This window comes from Passer montanus, unplaced genomic scaffold, assembly GCF_014805655.1.
Source record: "Passer montanus isolate IOZ18808 unplaced genomic scaffold, ASM1480565v1 scaffold26, whole genome shotgun sequence".
Taxonomy (NCBI): domain Eukaryota; kingdom Metazoa; phylum Chordata; class Aves; order Passeriformes; family Passeridae; genus Passer; species Passer montanus.
The window spans coordinates 6952767-6971125 of record NW_024367261.1 but is presented as its reverse complement, the minus strand read 5'-3'; the positions used below and the strand labels follow the sequence as shown (position 1 = coordinate 6971125).

The 18359-nt window shown below is 37.4% G+C and overlaps 1 protein-coding gene across 2 annotated transcripts in view; it reads right to left on the bottom strand.

Moving 5' to 3' along the window:
• CDKAL1 (CDK5 regulatory subunit associated protein 1 like 1) overlaps nucleotides 1-18359 on the bottom strand; it is a 381816-nt gene that overhangs the window by 309407 nt on the left and 54050 nt on the right. For both annotated transcript variants that reach the window (XM_039712037.1, XM_039712038.1), the window contains exon 5: nucleotides 4989-5073. In XM_039712037.1, the coding sequence (XP_039567971.1) occupies nucleotides 4989-5073 (85 nt within the window). The remainder of the gene's footprint in view (nucleotides 1-4988; nucleotides 5074-18359) is intronic.

Below are 18359 nucleotides of genomic sequence, written 5' to 3'. Positions count from 1 at the left end.
CACTTAAGCCTCTCAAGTTGTTCTTAGAAAAGAATTGTGATTTTAAATTCTAGCTAATTGACTTACAGCCTCCACTCAAAACCAAGTAACTCCTATTGGCTGGGCAAGGAATTCCTCTCACTGTGAATATGGCATAAATCTTGAATACAAGCACTTTGCCAATCTGTAGGTGTGTGAGCCTTTCATCCTGGCAAAAGGCAACGTTTTCACCAACATGATCTAGACTAGTTTAGAGAGTCTGAGCAAGGAGTACTATTGGCAGCAGTCTTAGGGGAAAAAGAAATCAAGTGTCCAACTTCCTCCCACCCAATGAAGTTTGTTTTGCAGGCATTTTTACTTCAGAGAATCCAGGCCTTCCTCAGATTTCTTCAATACACGTGGGGAACAGCAGTACCCCTAGCTACATTTCTCAGTACTGCCCCGTTATCTTAAGTACTCCAACACAATCACCCAAAGTCATGGCAACACATATTTCTGTGAAATGCAACAAACAGCCAGGCTGTGACACTCAGCTCAGAAACTCCCACCTGGGGAAAGTGATCTTCTCATGCTAGCAGGATGTATAAAATAAAGAACTTGGAAATACTTATGTTTACTCTCCTGGAAGTACATCACAGCTTAGATTGTATTTCATGAACAGTACATCTTCTCATGCTAGCAGGATGTATAAAATAAAGAACTTGGAAATACTTATGTTTACTCTCCTGGAGCTTAGATTGTATTTCATGAACAGTATAAACAACTGAAATCACAGTCTACTTCTACACTGGGAATGTATTAGGAACAGCAAAAGGATTAATGCTGCGTTAAAGAAAGTCGTAACTCTGCATAGTGTGCAATTTTTCATTTTGTTCAATTTCAAAACACATCATATAAATTACATTCATAAAAATCTTCTTCCAGGGTTATTTTCATTTGCAAAGATTTCAAGCAGCAGAAAATTATTCTTTGAACAAGCTTTTGTATTTCTTAAAGAATAACCTCCTTCTGTACTTAACATCAACACAATTGCATTTGGTTAACAGAAATCCTGTAGCATCCAAAGGCAGTCAGGCCATTTACTCTTCAATTTCATCCACTGAGAGCTTCAAACAACTTGCAACATCTACAATCACAGTTCTCTTAAACAAACATTTCCACAAATTCTGTGGGGTTTGATGCCCCTTCTAGCATGAAAGTGAGATCCCACACACAGTGTTTATTCATGAATTGGTGAAAACTGCAGCAAGGACAGAACTGGAAGCCACATGGTGCTACTGCAGTGCTAAAAGCCCTCGCATCTCTGTCACAACTCATAGCTATCAGAAATAAAAGGGTTGAACACACACTGGAGCGTGCCTTAAAGTGAATGCAGCAACAAATACATCAGAGAATGTATGTTAATGCTACATGTTCGTTGTATATAGTAACAAAGATGATCATTTATAGTGGCTTATTCTATACCATGAGACAAGCCATGGACACCTCAACAGCATATCCACATCTTTCCTCCCAGACAACATTCTGGCTGTTTTGATAAGCAAGACACCAAATTCCTCTCCATAATACTTCAACAAGCAGGAGAACTCCTTAAGGAAAAGCCAAAGTCCCCAAACACATGAGTAACTTATACCAGCACTTAGGAAAGGATCAAGCAAAGGAAAAGACAGCTAGCTAGAAACACTCAAGAGTTTCTGAATCTTCAGAGATCATCAGGAAAACTGGGTTACATATCTGAGATGAAACAGTGAAGAAAAGAGTATCAGAGCACATAGAAATTAATGGAGCATGAAACTGAAGAGAAAAATAACTTTATTTTAAAGGAAGCAAGTTCCTCTAGCACACAATCTTGGGCTTAAATCTCTTCATCAAACAGTCTTACACAAGTTAAGGTTAGTAACTTTTTGAATTTTTTTCTTGCTATTACCAACAGCTAAGTTTTAAGAAAACTACTTTTGACTAAAGTAAATGATAGCAGAAAATGTTACCTGATAACCTTCTGCAAATGAGAAAAAAAGCCAACCAAACAAACAAAAAGCCACAAACACAATAAGCAGAGGCACATAAATGAACCACAGAAAAACTAGCCAACATCCCCCAAAACAAATAAATAGTGACATGTCTCTGGAAGAAATTTAATGATATTTTACTTATTTTTTTGTTATTTATACTGTTTATAAAACACATATATACATATACAGTTAACTCATCCAAGTTAGTCACACTGACAGATTATCAGGTCCAAAACAAAGACATCATAATGAAATATTATCAACAAAAAAAGGATATTACTGACTTTTAAATAAATAGATTATTTTTAAGTATCATTTCATTTTAAGGCAAAATAAAGTCAACTTCAAAAAAGTGAACTTTCCAAAAGCTGCTCATTTCCTGGAATGCCCAGCAAATACTCTACTAAAGCACAAAAGGTAGATGCATCACTAATCAAAACACAAGCCTTAATAATTTTTTTTAATCCCCCCACTTAATTATAGTGGGAATTCTTTACTGCTATTGCCTAACTCTACTTTAATCTGATTTTAAGATTAGCAACTGAGAATAAAATCTGCCCAGGAAACTCTCTCAATTCCCATCCATAAGCTAACGTTTTTAAACAACTCATTGCCCTCCATATCATTACTCTGGTTCAACAAGTTCAATTTTATTGATACTGAAGAACAAGAGACTATTCCTAAGAGCTGTAAGGATAAAAAAAAAGCATAAAGATTATACTGTCAGTCATCTTGTATCAGCTGTATACACATCTGCAAAGATTCAGAGTGTCTGGGAGTGGTTTTGTTCCTTTTTTAGAAGAAAATCAGACCAAAAAAGGTTGTACCTACAGGACTTGTTGGGTTCTGGCACATTCTTTGGCCCATGTTTTAGTGAGGGATCAACTTTTCACAGTCATTCTTTAACCACCAGTGGGAACAAACTACCACTGGTTGGAATCAATGCATTTTAAAGTCATATATGCAAGCAATGTAGGAACTGTTGCAGTGGGAAGAGAATAACGAAATACTTTTCTCAATAACATGCATAATACTATGAAACACTTTCAGACTGATTTTTTTTTTTTAAGAAGAATTTTACATGGCTGGGTATTAATTTTTCTGCTCCAAGCATGTTTGCTTTGGCAACACACACACACACACGCACACACACTACATGTTTATTTTGTTAGTCAATTGAGAAAAACAAAGATTTCCATAGTTACCAACAAGCTGCTGTGACAGGATATAATGGCAACTCATTTTGTATCACCCAAACTTCATGCACTGGGTTTTTGCTGTAACAAATTAAGAACTATTTGGGAGAAGCTGTGTTCTTTAGAGAGACAATGTGCTTCCCTTGCGTTTAATGCACCTTATGAAAAACCAGAAACAACTAGAGAAGATGTCATTCTCCGTGGCTGGGAACTGCCAGGATCTGAGATCAGAGAATGAATCAGGAAAAGAACAAGTATAGAGAGATATAAAGATAAAAAAGAATAAATCCAGGCTACAAGTAACATCAGGTTCATGAACAGAGCAGCAACAGAAACATGTTCTTCAAAGAAATATTTTTGGTCATTTGATTTCAGTTAGGCCCTCTTTCTTAACCAGCTCTGTTCTCCTGGCTGGGACACACACCATACCACATCATTTCTGGCACAGGATTAGTAAAGTAGAAGGATGGCCACAACTGAGCTGGAAAGTATCTTGTCATCAGTTCTGTTGGCCAACACAAACTGCTGGAAGTATTCTGGGAATAGTTTGCTTTTTTTTGGCAACAGAGAAGAAAAGGCATAAGCCATTCTGGTCACCAAGTGCAACACCAGCAGCCAGAAACTGAAGCACTCTCAGGGATGGAAGAAATTTCTGCTGTGCCGTCTACAGCAGGCAAGTGATTTCTGTTCCAGGTTACAGCCCTGAGAGCCTGTTAGTAACTCCAGCAATGTGAGCAGGTAGCTTATATCCAGCTCCTCTCACCTCTTTCTCTTCCCAAGAACTATGTGCTTCTAACCAAAATGGATTTCAGCAGCCTGTCCATCTCCAGTGCACCACACTAAAGAAATGACTGCACAAGTAGCCAAACTTGTTTATTAAATATAAAATCTACAAGACACATACCATAGTATTTCTTTATACTGGACAGTGACAGCTGTATGTGTACAGGTTTTCTAGTTACTCATCACAACCACACTTCTGCAGAAATGGGAGGCAAAATCACTACCATGTCATTTTGTTTGACATCAATGGAATGGTACTGAGTAATAAAACACACTCCTCACACAACTTCTATTATAAGCTAATCTTTCAAGGAAATGTATCATCAAATAGCTGATTTTAAATACATACCAGATACCCTTTACAAAGAATCACAGAATTGGCAGGGTTGGAAGGGACTTCCGGACATCATCTTGTCCAGCCCCCTTGCCAAGGCAGGGTAACCCAGAGCAGATGACACAGGGACATGTCCAGGTGGGTTTGGAATGTCTCCAGAGAGGGAGACTCCATGAGCCCCTGGGCAGCCTGGTCCAGTGCTCTGACACCCTCAATATAAAGAAGTTCTTTCTCATGTTATGGTACTTCTTGTCATTTAATTTATGGCCATTGCTGCACACCACTGAAAAGCAGGTCCCAGTTAGGCCATATTCAAGTAGATGAAAAATGCAACAACCTAATATTTCACATATTATTAAAAAAAAGAAAAAGAAAACCAAAATCACAGTCAGCTCTTCAGAAGACTATCACCTTGTCTTGAAAAGTGATATAAAAGTCAGTATCTAAATGGGTCAGCAGTTCTCCTAAATAAGTGTAGTGATAATCACTTGCAAGTTATTGCTATTTTTAAAAAATATGCTCTACCTTACAAATCTATTCTAGAGAATTCACCATTGTAACACAAACTCAGCACATTTCTCGCTCTAAAACAAAAAATACTTCTGGATTGAAAACACAGAGCTTTAAGACATGTAATACTCACTGATAGTTAAAAATAAAAATCTTTGTAAGGAAACAACTTACTTGATGGAGTTTCTGAAGTGGTCTTCAGCAGGATTTTTTACTGTGCAACTGTTCAGCAACCATAAATCTGCTTCAGCAGAGTTGTCTACAAAACAGAAAGAAACAAACCTGTGTTAAGAATTATTTAACCTGTCAACTCCTAACTTGTATAATATTTAAAAAATAAAAATAAAAACGAAACTGAGCCATTAATAGTAAGTTATCTATTTGCAAGATTACATTCAATTACATTATTGGAAGGGTTTTTTGGTTTTCTTTCTTTTGTGTTTTAGAGAAAAAAAGAAGTACACGAGTGTTTCCATTGTAATTTCTCTTTAATTTTTTTGCCAATGGGGAATGAATCGTTATCTCTATAAACTGAGATGCCCCAAGGTTGCACATCATGGAAAACAAAGTTAAAAAGAATGGTCACAACTCCCAGAAAGATCTTAGCTAGACAAAGGCAAAACTAAGTGGTCAACAAAAGCAAAAACAAAATCCCTGCTTCAGCTCCACTGTGAATTAATACTACAAAACAAACAAAACACTATTCATAACATGTGAACCTCCACCAAAGAGAAAAGTCAATATAGCTGGTTTGGAAAGAAACATACATATTTCTAGTTTTGGTTATATCTTAGTTATGGTATAATTATGGCTCAGCAATTTTCAGACAAAAGATATTCAAGCAACCAATATCTGCCTCCATTCAGATAAGAACACTACTTTTTCAGGATCCAAACCTTTCTGTATGTTCAGAGCCTATTGATATCTAAATTCATTAACAGCACTGAATCCCAGAATTATCTGCAGAAGCGCATATATAAACTCTAATCCTGTAAAACATGGCCTATGGTACACAATTACTAGCATAGTCATTGTCCTTGTGAAGTTAGAGCTTCTTTTTTTGAACAAAAGAATAAAGATAATCTACCTCAAATATTTTAGTGCTTTAGCATTCATTAGAATAGCTTGTATCAGTTTGGATAAGAAAATTCATGTCTCTCACTGCTATTCAGTACATGGAGCATTGAAGTATTGACTGATGTATCTTTAAATAACATAAGCCAGTGAGCAATGAATACAGGTAAAACATAATTTTTAGGATGCCTTACTCAAACTGACATCCTGCAAAAGCAGGAGAAAGCCTGCCATGATTTAGGCATATTTATATATGCACCCATCATGAATGTATCCATATCCATAATACCCTTTTCCTCCATGCACACACACTTAGGATGAAATGCTAAAATTTGAAAAGATTTCTGTCTCATTGACAATTTTCTTCAAAGAAATCATCATTTATAGTTAATTATCAGTCACTTAACCTATGCAAAAAATGCAACTAATGCTAAATAAGAGAAAACATTCAGGGGGGATTCAAATAATTGTTGACCAAGATTACACTATTAATTTGGCTAAAACACAATTTGCTTTCACAACAGGGAAACACCACAAAGCAATCACCTAAACAACATTCAGACCTTTAGGTATTTTAAACAAAACAAGTATCTGACCCTGTCAGGCTGGGAAAGAGCACTCAGTTTTTCAGCCTGAAAAGAAGTCAAAATAAAAATGGAACAAGACAAAGAACCTCTCCTGCATGAAAACCACATTTTTAGACTAATGAACAGATCCATTTATTATTAGAAATATAATCAGAGGTTAAAAAACTGATTAGGAATAATGTACAGACAAGCAAAGAAGCAATTTCAATGTCAGAAAAAGAGTGATCTCTTGGCCTAGTCAGATGTACCAAGTATGAAAACAAACACATTTTAGAAGTAGTTTTCCAGTCACACTGCCAAACCCTTGTATTTCTTATTCTTTTCAGCAGCATAAAATGTTTATAAATTCAGCCCCACACCCATAACACACCCACCTGAGAATTAGGGGTGGGACACACACACACAAAATAGCAAGAGGCCAACATGTGAGACATTACATTCAACAGACAACAGCTGCAGTAGCACTCATTCACCACTGTAAAGCACAACCATTTTCAAGTCTTTATTCAGAGGAGAGATGCCTTGAGACAGAACACCAGTTCTGGGCTTGGTCTCAGCTCCTGCTGGTACTGTGGTTTCCAGGTGTGCAGGAAGAGATGACACTGTGGTAACACTGTGGTAATGCTTCTTCCCTAAAGCCAAAATCAAAACCCTCTCTTCAAAACAGGCTTGGAAAAAGTAACACATTTAAGTTTAGAAAGTCCTTATATACTAAGCCAAAGGGACTAATTTCATACAGCAGTTTGGTTTCCAGGCAATTAATACACTGACTCCTTGACTGAGGGACAACTGCAACACTTTATATATATTATATTAAAAAGTCTCCCAAATACACGTAAATTCATTCCTTAACAGGTTTTAGCCTCTGCAGAACAGAAAATAAAAAGCAAAGGCTCTTACAGAATAAAATCTCCTGAGCAGTTTTGGGAACAGGAGTCTCATTCATGTAAACATCTAAAAATCATTTAAGGAAAATAAAAGTGTAGCTGAGGTTTATCCTCCTCTTACAGCAACAGTATTGTTTTATCATATTTAGTTGTTCTATTTCTGCATTTATTTTTAAATCTTATTTTTCTAATTAATTCTCATTCTCATATGAATACATGTATATACAAGTTTCGATTATGCATATATATAAACATATATGCACACACTTATGAGTTATATTATTTTATTAAATGTCCATATCACAGTTCTTCAAAATGACAGCTGAATTTTCTTAGTATTCTACTGCCCTATTCATACTTAAAATAATTGCATGCACTGGTGTAAACTCACCACAGTCTACTGCATTTTTTCAATAAAATTTCAGTTAAAAAGAAAAAATTTGCCAGCAGGGCCTTCTTGTATCAGGTTGCAGGAAGATCTGAACATTTGCAACATTGTGGGAATAACTTGTCAGCAGTCACATTTTGCTTTGCAAGGCCTTGATGGATGTGTGGAAACAAACATGGACCAAAAGAGCAGACTGGGCTTGGCATGTATAAACAACATCTTCTGGCTTCATAATTACTAAATATTTAGCAACACGAGGGTAATAATCCTTTATTCAGGACATGGAGACTGGAGCAACTGGCTACCTATTTATACACATAGGTATATGCATGTGTATATGTCTCTGTGTGTGTGTATATATATATTTGCATATATATACACCTATAAGTGTTCTGACATGAGTAGGAGCTACTGTTCAGTACTGTCCTCAAATAAAGAGTCAAAGAGCTCTGACAAACAAGCTCAGGCTTCTAAATCCATGCCTAGAGGGGCAGGGGCAGACAGCCCTGAGGATTCAGCCCTGGAGTTTATACTCCAGGCAGACAGATGAAGAGTTTAGGTCTGGATGGGAAGTACCACATGAATGTGGTGCTGCACCCACTGAGGCAACCATGCACCCTTCCTTGGAAGCTCTCCACCTGCCACCTTCTCCAACTCCATAAGTAAGATTTTTGAGAAATCGCCAACATTTCAGTGAGGAATAGAGGCCTGTGTTTCGGAGCTCATACAGATCTGAGTGAACAGGACAACCCAAACTTGACAGAAAGTTTTCCAGCAAGTCATAGAGACTGAGAGGCAAAACAGAAGCAAGAACCATGAGTATAGTGAACATTAGTTATAGCAGAGAATATGAAATGGGTGCATGCATCCTGCAACAATCTTCTCTGTGGGGATCTTCTTCAACTTATTTTTGCCATATATTCAGCATAATGATACTTTTTTCAATATGAGATTTTGCTGCCAACATTTATTTTTATGAGCTACTTAAACAGTTTCCTCTTTGATAAGACATTTTTAGGAAAAAAAAAAAAAAGAAGGTATGTCAAATCAGCTTTGTATTAATTGCTCAAAACCACAACTCAAAACCATGGTCTTCTTGCATTGTGACATCTTTTCCATAAAAAAAGGCTACACTGGAAGTAAACCACAAAGTCTATCATACTCTCTGAAAAACAACATAAGAGTACAAAGGAACCTAAAGGTCATGGAAACTTCTGAGCACTTAAGTTAATTGGGAAACTCTGGAAAACATGAATTGGCTGCATTATGCAATACTAAGATGATAAAATGGCAAGAGTCTGTAACATCAGTATACCTACAGAGGAAAATAATATTTACAATTCTTTTCTAACTGGCAGTGTCAGTTTTGTTATAATTTCAGAAATCATAAATCAGCAGAATTTCTTAAGACTGTAGTAAAACTATCAGCTGAAAATAAACAAATGACTTGGGTTTGCCTGGTCTCTTAACTTTTTAGTCTTTCTTCTTTCAATTTTTTCCAAAACTTTGTTTTCTTCCAAGCCCCCCCAAACCACATCTCCTTGAAAATCAAAACACTCACAAAGCAAAAAATTAAAAGAAACACAGCTAGTGAAGCCCTAAAAGAACAGCCTTTCTTTACTTTCTTCAGCACATCACTCCTCTCTCTGCACTGAAACCACTACTAGATTTGCTCAGCACAGTTTGCTAAAAAAACATTACTCATAACTATTATGACATACTTTTAAATACTGTACATCAATCTGATAAATTCAGTCTGAAAACAGATCTTCCTCTGTTATCAGTGAAGGCTCTTCCAGGGCCTTTCCCTCCAGCTGTCCTTATCCTGTTCCTAATCACTCTGCAAGTCTTCCTTCTCACCTTTTCTGATTTTCTTACTTCTAACTCTTAAACAACAAATATACATCCAGTTTCTCTGTTTCCATGTGCTGTATTCTAGCCTCTGTTCCCATTTATGGACCTCCCCATTAGACGCTTTGTCCTGTGTATTCTTCCTTCCAAAACAGCTCTGCTCCCTCCCTTGATACCCTGGTTGCCATTTCATGCCCTGGAGTAGCATGAAATGTAGTAGATCCAGTGACATCCAAGGTATCTGGAATGTGTGCCTGCAATTGTACTCCATGGGAATCATCTGCCCCAAAAGACACAAATATCTAAGCATGAGGACACCTCACAGCCAGTTACAGTCATGGAGCATCTTGACTGGAACAGAGTTACCAAACTAATTCATTTCTTTCGACATCCCTGTGTCACAGAAACCCACTGTCACTCAAATTAGGTTACTGAAATTAGGTCCTGATTAATTTAATGATTTCTTGGACACTGGGCATTGAGAGACCTCAACAAGTATTGGGAAAGGATCTCCTCGTAAATACTAATTCAGAAATGCTGTGAATCATCAGTGCAGGAGGAAGGTACATCTTCCTCTGGGGACAGGGAGTTTAGTTATTTGCAGACAATAGGCTTTGCATAGCAGAAGAAGAAAATAACAAGAAAAAGTTTGGCGTTTCATTTGCGTGTCTTTCCTCGGCACACAAATTACTTAGCTACCATTTGCTAGTTCTCAATATTGTATCAGATATAGTTAACTATCAACTTTCATGTAACTTGTCCTACAGAAAAGATTCCAAGCAAACAAGCTCTTTCTGTGTGTCTGCACCCCTGACAGCAACTACAAATCAAAACCACAAGTTATCATGAGTTTCCAGATGGCACTTGTTTGGAATCTCAGGGACACGTTATCAGTTCCCACCTCTGAAGACGTACCATGCATTTGCCAATGATACCAAACACTCAAAGGCATGCTGAAAATACCAACTTTGCAGATTGCAAATGTCTTTCAAAACAATCCCACTCATGTCTTATCAACACTATCAGGACGTAAAATATAAAAGGATCAGCTTGATTGCAACATGACTTCTGTTTTCTCATTAAATTTCTGAGATACTCTGGACATAACAAATTGCTTCATTCACAATTAATAAAAACACAACTATTTGGTTCACCCTGCATATATGTTATTTAAAGTTTCAAAAGGAAAGCCAGGCTGCTTATCAAATCAGGTAATGCAGACAAGCCTTCATAAAAAAAAAAAAATTTCCCATCATGCCTCCTGCCCTTATTTAAAGTAGAAATATGCAAATTTGCCATTTTTATTCTCCATTAACATTTTCATTACTAAGGTAATAGTGTAAGTAACCTTTATTAGGTTTTCTGGTTTTTAAGAAATTGAGTATTTTTAGTAAATTTTCTTGTGCAGGCAGACATCTCAACAGCATTTACTGCTGGACTATAAACAGATTTTATAAAGCCTTCCAGATCAGGATGCTGTGCCTGCTATCAAAGTGAATTTCTCACTGTCCAGCACCGAAGCAGAGGTACACAGGGACTTGTCCACTGAACACATCAAATAACTAGGAACTAAGCACATTTAAACACACAGTATCAGCCAGTTAAAATCCAGTAATACACTACTGGATTCAAAATATGACATGTTAAATCATTGCCTCTCCTCATTTGTGTATAACAGATAAATAATTCAGTTTTATGTTCTCATGCCTACTTTCAGGACTGAAAGTTTTCTTAAAAAATACTGGTTTATTTCCAGTCAGCTGTGAAAACACATTTTGAAAAAAGAAGGTTATACACCTCTCTTTTCAGCTGTTTAGGGGGTATCATGCAATTACTGCAACAAATTACTAAGCTATCAGTTGATATCCATTCAATCTGTTCATGTCCTGGAACTTTGCCTTACTACTCCTTCCCAAAAACAAATTCCTTCAAAATATATTTAGTTTGCTGAAGTTTACCACGGCCAGCAGAACAGCTTATGGCTTCTGCCATCATCACTAAAACTAAAGGGTGACTGTGAGATCAATGAGAACATGAAACTGGAACTTGAAAAAATACAATAGGTGAACTCCTGAACTAACATTAATATATTATAGATAGTGCAGACAAAAGAATCTGTATTTCAGAGCATGTCCATTAAGAGAATACTTCAGGCCCGGCACGGGGGTACTGAACACTAGACAACACAGAAAAAACAGTACATGAAAGAATAAATTTAGCTTCGAAATACCGACAATGATAAACTTTACTTCCCACTTCTACTCTGCAACCATCAGTAGCACTTACAAGAGCAATCCCAATTTATATTGGGATTTTGAAGCGAGTGATCTGTTCTCTAAGTACTTTTCATCTCTGCTCCAGACACAGCACAGGCTACAGCCTGGGTCTGAGGTGATCTTTGTAAGCCACCTTTTTCTCCCACTTCACACACCCTTGTGTCAGACCAGCAGGATACCCCAGCTACACTGCTTGCTGCAGCCCTGGGTGTGCACACAGAGCTGCACAGGGAAGCTTCAGCCCACCCACCCTTAGCAACACCTAAGCTCCACAAAGTAAAGAACAGGAGAGTTAAACCAACTAGAAATGTTTACCTTTTAGCAATGTAAAAAAATCCAATTAGGTTATGAATTGTATTTTCACTCCTTCTACAACGTCCTGCTGATTTTTCTGCCTCTGCACACAGCACAGACAACATGAATTGACAAATTACTTTGGTATTTTTGTTCATTTTACTCTAATTCACTAGATTTTCTATGTGTTAAGGCACCTGAGGGTAACTTGAAGTTGCAAAATAAAAATGCTAAACCTAGAAAAGTTTCTTTTGAAAAGCAGCAGGTTTCCTTTTGGAACTTTAACACTCTAAAACTGCAGTACTTGTAAGACATTTCAATAATTCCCCCATATGAATGAGAACGTTCCCAAGCCCATAGGCACTGAACGACTCATACTTGTTCCAGTCAAGAAAGGGACTGATCATTTCCACATCTTACCCTGATCTCTGTTAATCAGGGGGAAAAAATCTATACTTCAGTTCAACTCTGGGTACAGTTTAATTTCCTGTGCCATAATCTGCTGCATTTTCGTCTACATTCCACAGTTCCACTTGTTTTGTCAAACAACTCCCAGAAAGACACTTTAAAGGAAAGGCACCCCTCTTACAAGTATGCGACCATGGCCATGTTCTAAAGGAAGCTTATTCCAACATGACATAGCCTTAATGGGCTGCTCTTTTCTCACAGCTCTTTTTAGATATAAAATAGTCAAACCTCATTCTGCACTTGGTATTATATACCAAAGGTGTACAATTTTAGCTCATTCCTTCAAAATAAAGACTTCACTGCTTTGAGAAAAGTGGATCATGCAACTATTTCTTGAACAAAACATGACCTTAAAACAAGGGAAGATAAATCTCCCTGCTAGCTAAGAGATGTGTTGGCAGAAAGCCTAAGCCTTGCCAATAGCTGCTCAGCACAGTAACACCTGATGTTAAGGAACCCAAATTACCCTGGGCAGCAGCAGATGCAGGTGCCATAGCATGGTGCCCCAAGGTGGGCATTTCACCCTGCTCTTGAGCACAGCCATATTTTTGAGGTATTCCAAGAGTCAACTGCTCCCTTCACTTCACTGAAGACTTAATGATCAGTGTGAATAATTTCAATATGCAAAATAGTGATGAGTGATTTATCAGTCTCTTGGGAAAAGTCCCATTACATTAGGAACAAGGTCAAGTAACCTGTTTCAGCCAGGCTATGCTACAACAACACACAAATAACTCCAACTCATTCTGATGATTAATGCAGATAGAATTTGTTTTGTTGACAGAATTTGGAAAAATCCCAGAAACTCCTCCTCCGAGTCTTAAGCCTGCTTGATATTCCAGAAATAGCAAGCACAGTACGACTCAGTGCTCTTCTGCCCCTACATACAGCTTCATACGCAAAACACGAGTTATTCAAATGAGCAAATAAAGACTGATTGCTTCTGTCTTAGTCACTCAAAATCCAAAGCCAACCATGAACAAAACATCTTGCACAACTCTGTGCAACTGAAGTTTCAAAGCACGCTGCAAATATTAACTGATTTCCCTTCAACAGCCACATATTAAATATGCACCCTTCCCTACACCAATTCCTTTTCATCTTATAAATGCAGACAAGTAGTTTCAGAATTTCCATAACTTGATCGAGCCACACAGGATGTCTATGCAAACAAGCCAAGATCCTAGCCAAGATGTCCCTGCCTTCAGGCCTGTCCCTGAACACAAAGCCACTGCCTAGATTCACATGCACAAACTATTTCAGTCTACATCCTTTAGAGGCCAGATAGGTGATATCCAATAAATTTTTGACAAGTTTAAAGGCAATCACAAAACCCAACTTTTCAGTTATTTGGGTTGCACATCAGATGAACAGAAAACACTGAACAGCAGAACAAATTAACTCCTTTCTGTGCGACAAGGTTAAAAAAAAATTAAATCACCCCTCCCCCTCAAAAAAACTAACCCAAACATATAATAGCTCTAATTCCCCATGTGTGCTCAAACATAGCTCTTGCAGATGTGTTACCAGCTGTCTCTGAGCATCTATTGAAGTCTAACTATGGCCTTAGAAGGATGACAGTTGATGGTGAGCTGCAAAAGAACCTCCAGATTTCACAGGGCTCACTGAAAAACAGCTGCATTCTCATTTTTGATACAACACTTCAGAAATCTCCACTTGCTTTATCTGTAGTCTCAAATTTAGCCTTACCTAGTAAAAGCAATTAAAGAGGATTAAATTGTTTTGCAGATTAGAGTTTCTAAAAAAATTTAAATGAAATTGCTGATGTTGAGACTAGCAAGACACAAACTGCAAGTCAGAAATGTCACCTGAACTATTGATTTGAAAATATCCCATACTGTGATGTTTAAGGTACAAAAAACCCACTGCAGTCAAGCATAAGCAGGATTTCATATGATGATAGCAAAGACATGGGTAAACGAAAAATGAAAATTCTATGTTTTCCACTATGCATCATATGATTCCATATGAATTTGCTGTAAACAGCAATAAGTAGTTCAGAATTGGATTGACTGGAACCTGCTTCAGGAATATAATTTTAATCTCCTTGAGGTGTAACACTATAACAAATCTCACTTATAGAAGTGCTTCTATATACAGAGCTAATGGAATGTTAATGGCTCTTCCTCACCATGTCTATGGGATGGAACAAAGAAAATATAAATTGCTGGTTATTCAGTCCCATTGTACACCCAAGTATAACCTGTTGGGCTAAGGAACAGAAAAGATAAACCAAGGACCTTGATAAAATGCAGTTGCATTACTTGAATTACCTACCCAGAGGAGCCTCTTGCACTTCTAGACCCTGTAAGCCACAAGGAAATCCAACAACAGGAAACTCAAAGCAGTGAAGTAGAAGATTGTCAAGCACAATACAATTGCCAAGCAAATGGGAAAAAAAATCTTTGCTTCATTTCCATTGTAATACAAAATGGATCTTAGGTAATTAACATTATTCATTTATAGTTTAATTTAAGGCATAAAGAGAGCAGCTTTACTCCACAGATTTCTTAATTTTTCTGTACATCTAATTCCATGGCAGTGAGCTTCCACATTTCCACAACTTTCTAATCTCCAATAATTTTCACAACATCCAGGATTAGAACTTTGCTATAGTCTGCAAAAGAAACCTAAATTTTATTCCTGTATCTGTTTCACAATCTTTTTTCTCCAAGTTCTGTCTGCATTAAGTTGTACCTAGAAGCCATTTATTGATTTCAAATGCCTTGCTTCCACTTATTTCTCCTGATACCTAATGCCACAGGGAATATGGATTTAGGTTTTAGCTATCACTTTTAAAAGAGTTAAAATTATAAGCTATTTGAGCCAAATATGTCTAAACACTTATTAAATTGTACCTTCCGGCTACTTATTGACTTTTTCAGAACTACCTTCACACCTCATCTATTTTCTACTTTATCAGTTTTCTGAAAAGCAGGAGATATGGGCTTAAGGTATCATATCCAGCAGCCAGATAAGCCTCTGCTGTGGTTAATTCCCAACCATCATCCCCAGTTCAGACTATCAGCAAAATTTAGTGCTTGTGAAAGCTCCAGACTAAGCACAGCAGAAATTAAAGCTTACTCTTTACACACACAACCAGTAAATGCAGCACAGCAATCAGAAGTGCAAGCTTCTTCACAAAATCCCACCAAGTCTGGAAAAAGCTTCATCTGGAAACATTTAGGACAAAGTAACAGATCTACAGCTATACCCACTGAGCCAGAATAGTAAGGAAGCCTGTTCCTGGCAGTGGAGTAAAGATGAGCTGGGAAAGAGAAGCAAAGACAGCGAAGGCCGGTGTGCAAAGGTGTATCTCGTGCCCTGACGGATGCAGAGCAGACACAGCAGCCCATGCAGCTGCTACAGAGCCACACCACCTTAAAGAGGCTGAGTAGTTCTGTACCACCACTGAGATACCCATTAAAGCCTCACACATTGTTTCTCTACTGGGTCTCCTGTCAATCCCATCTGCAGGTTTGATACCCTTGTTAGAGACAGTTTTGTTAAATTACTATCATTTGTACAAAAAAAGCACCAGAAAATATTCTTCCAGAACAGTATTGCATGCAATAAGACAAGCCTATTTTGAAACTTTCAGCAGCACTTACAAGTGAAGAAGTTAAAACATGTCAGTTTTTCATAGAAAAATGTAGCTTTATGGCCTCACAGTAGTTCAGTTTCATCAAGCACAAACCAGTTCGAACATTAGTTTGAGACATGCATTATTTGATGTAACAGCAGCTCCCAAAAACAAAAAAGAACATTTTGACAAACAAGAGAAGGTGGGCGAGGATCCATTTTCTCATCTTATTTGGAAGCCACATCTTAAGATTTCAAGGACTGTCACAAGGAGTGATGTTGGTGTATTACAGCAGGCAGAGCTGTACTTTAAAAGTGCACGGTGCTGTCTAGCAGTTCTCAATTCCTTCAAGGAAAAGCCAGATTTTCTGGAAGAGCTCCACAGGTCAGTGACAAAAGGAATCAAAACTTTTTTGGGTTGGGCAAGGTAAAGAACAACAACAGAAAACCTACATTTCATTACACAGCTCAAGGTATTGAAAAAGCCATTTTGACCTTTCTCCTTTCTGAAAATTGAAGATACTTCACTTCCTTACTTTTAAGACTTCAAGGCCTGTAGTTACCCACAATTTAATTTATATTTTCTGATGTGAGAGGGATCTTTACACAAACTTCTCTTTTTTCTTTGTCAGATACTGGAACTTAATCTGGTGTCTCCCATGATCACTATCCTTTCTTTGCATATTAATATCTCATGACTTCACCTTTTCTTTGCTTTCGAAGATGAATTTTAAAAAATAGGATATCAAGTACCTACAAGTCACATAACCCATCCCACTCTGGCACATTATCTGCCCAAATGTTTGATACTGACATTATTTTTTTAGAAAGCTTTTGGTGAATTCTAGTGGTAAATCTTAAAAAAAAAAGTCAAAAAACAAAACTACTTTTTTATTTAATATATACTTTGCAGAAGTAAAAATGCTTATGGTTGTAAAGTACCTTGGCTAAAGGGTTATGGTCACTTCCAGTAGGAAACGACATTATCTGTTGTACCTCACCTTTAATCTTTTAAACATTTTAGAAGAGAAAAATCCAACAGTAATTAAGAAGAAGTTGCTAGATACAAGGGGAAGTGGTACAGTGGCAACAGAGGATACCAGGAGGCCCATGGCTACATGGAAAGCCTAGACTACCTACCTTCAGCTCATAAAATTACCGATTTGTAACCAACAGTACTGGTTTGCAATTAGTATTTATTTATTTCAACTGGCCTTGAAACCATAACCCTGAAAAACAGTACCACTTCCAAGTGCATTAACAGATCCCTTTAGGTAAGGAAAGTTTAAAAATTAAAGTAATCTCTGAGTGCCACCCTGTCTGGATGCTTCCAGCAAGACAGAGGAACACAAGTATTAATTCAGCTTTAGGGTCATCAGCACAGCTGGGCAGGATCTAAATTGAAATACAGCTGGTAATCCAGGCTATGAACACAGCATGGCTCACACAGCAGTCCCAGCATAAGACAACATGGAATCATCAAGGTCTCCCAAAGTGCAGGCAGAGCAGATGGCTTCCTGTCTGAAATCCCTTCATCTCCATTTCAGATTCATCCACACATTCAACCTTTATAAAGTACAGAAGTTAGCCACCACAAAGTGTTTAACCCTTTACTAAAGATCCCACTCTAAGGTCTTCCAACTAAAATACTAAAATTGAACTCAGATGAAGGTATTTACTACTGTTCTAAAACCAGGAAAATAAAGACACCCTGAGACAACCATGTTAAATTCACATTTTCATGTTGTCCTCTTCCTCAGTCTCACCACCTCTGTCTCTGCTAGCATCCCTTTAAAATTCTGTCAACACAGGTATTTAGCCAGCAAGGCTGCAATTTAGATTTAATATAAGCTCCATATATTAAGTTCTATAAAGCTAAGTTACTTTAACGTTTAGTATGTAAGATAATATACAGCACCCTGCCTATTGCTCCAATGGCCCTTCCCTTACTAAAAATCAATTATCATCATAAAGCAACAAGTACTTTACAGCACCTACTTGTAACTGTGGAAGAGAAAAGGTACTACGTTCTTTCAAAGGTTAAATGCAGACAACAAAAAGTGTGTTCTTGATATAAATAAAAATTAAAAGTCTTCCAAATGCCAGAGAAGAGAATA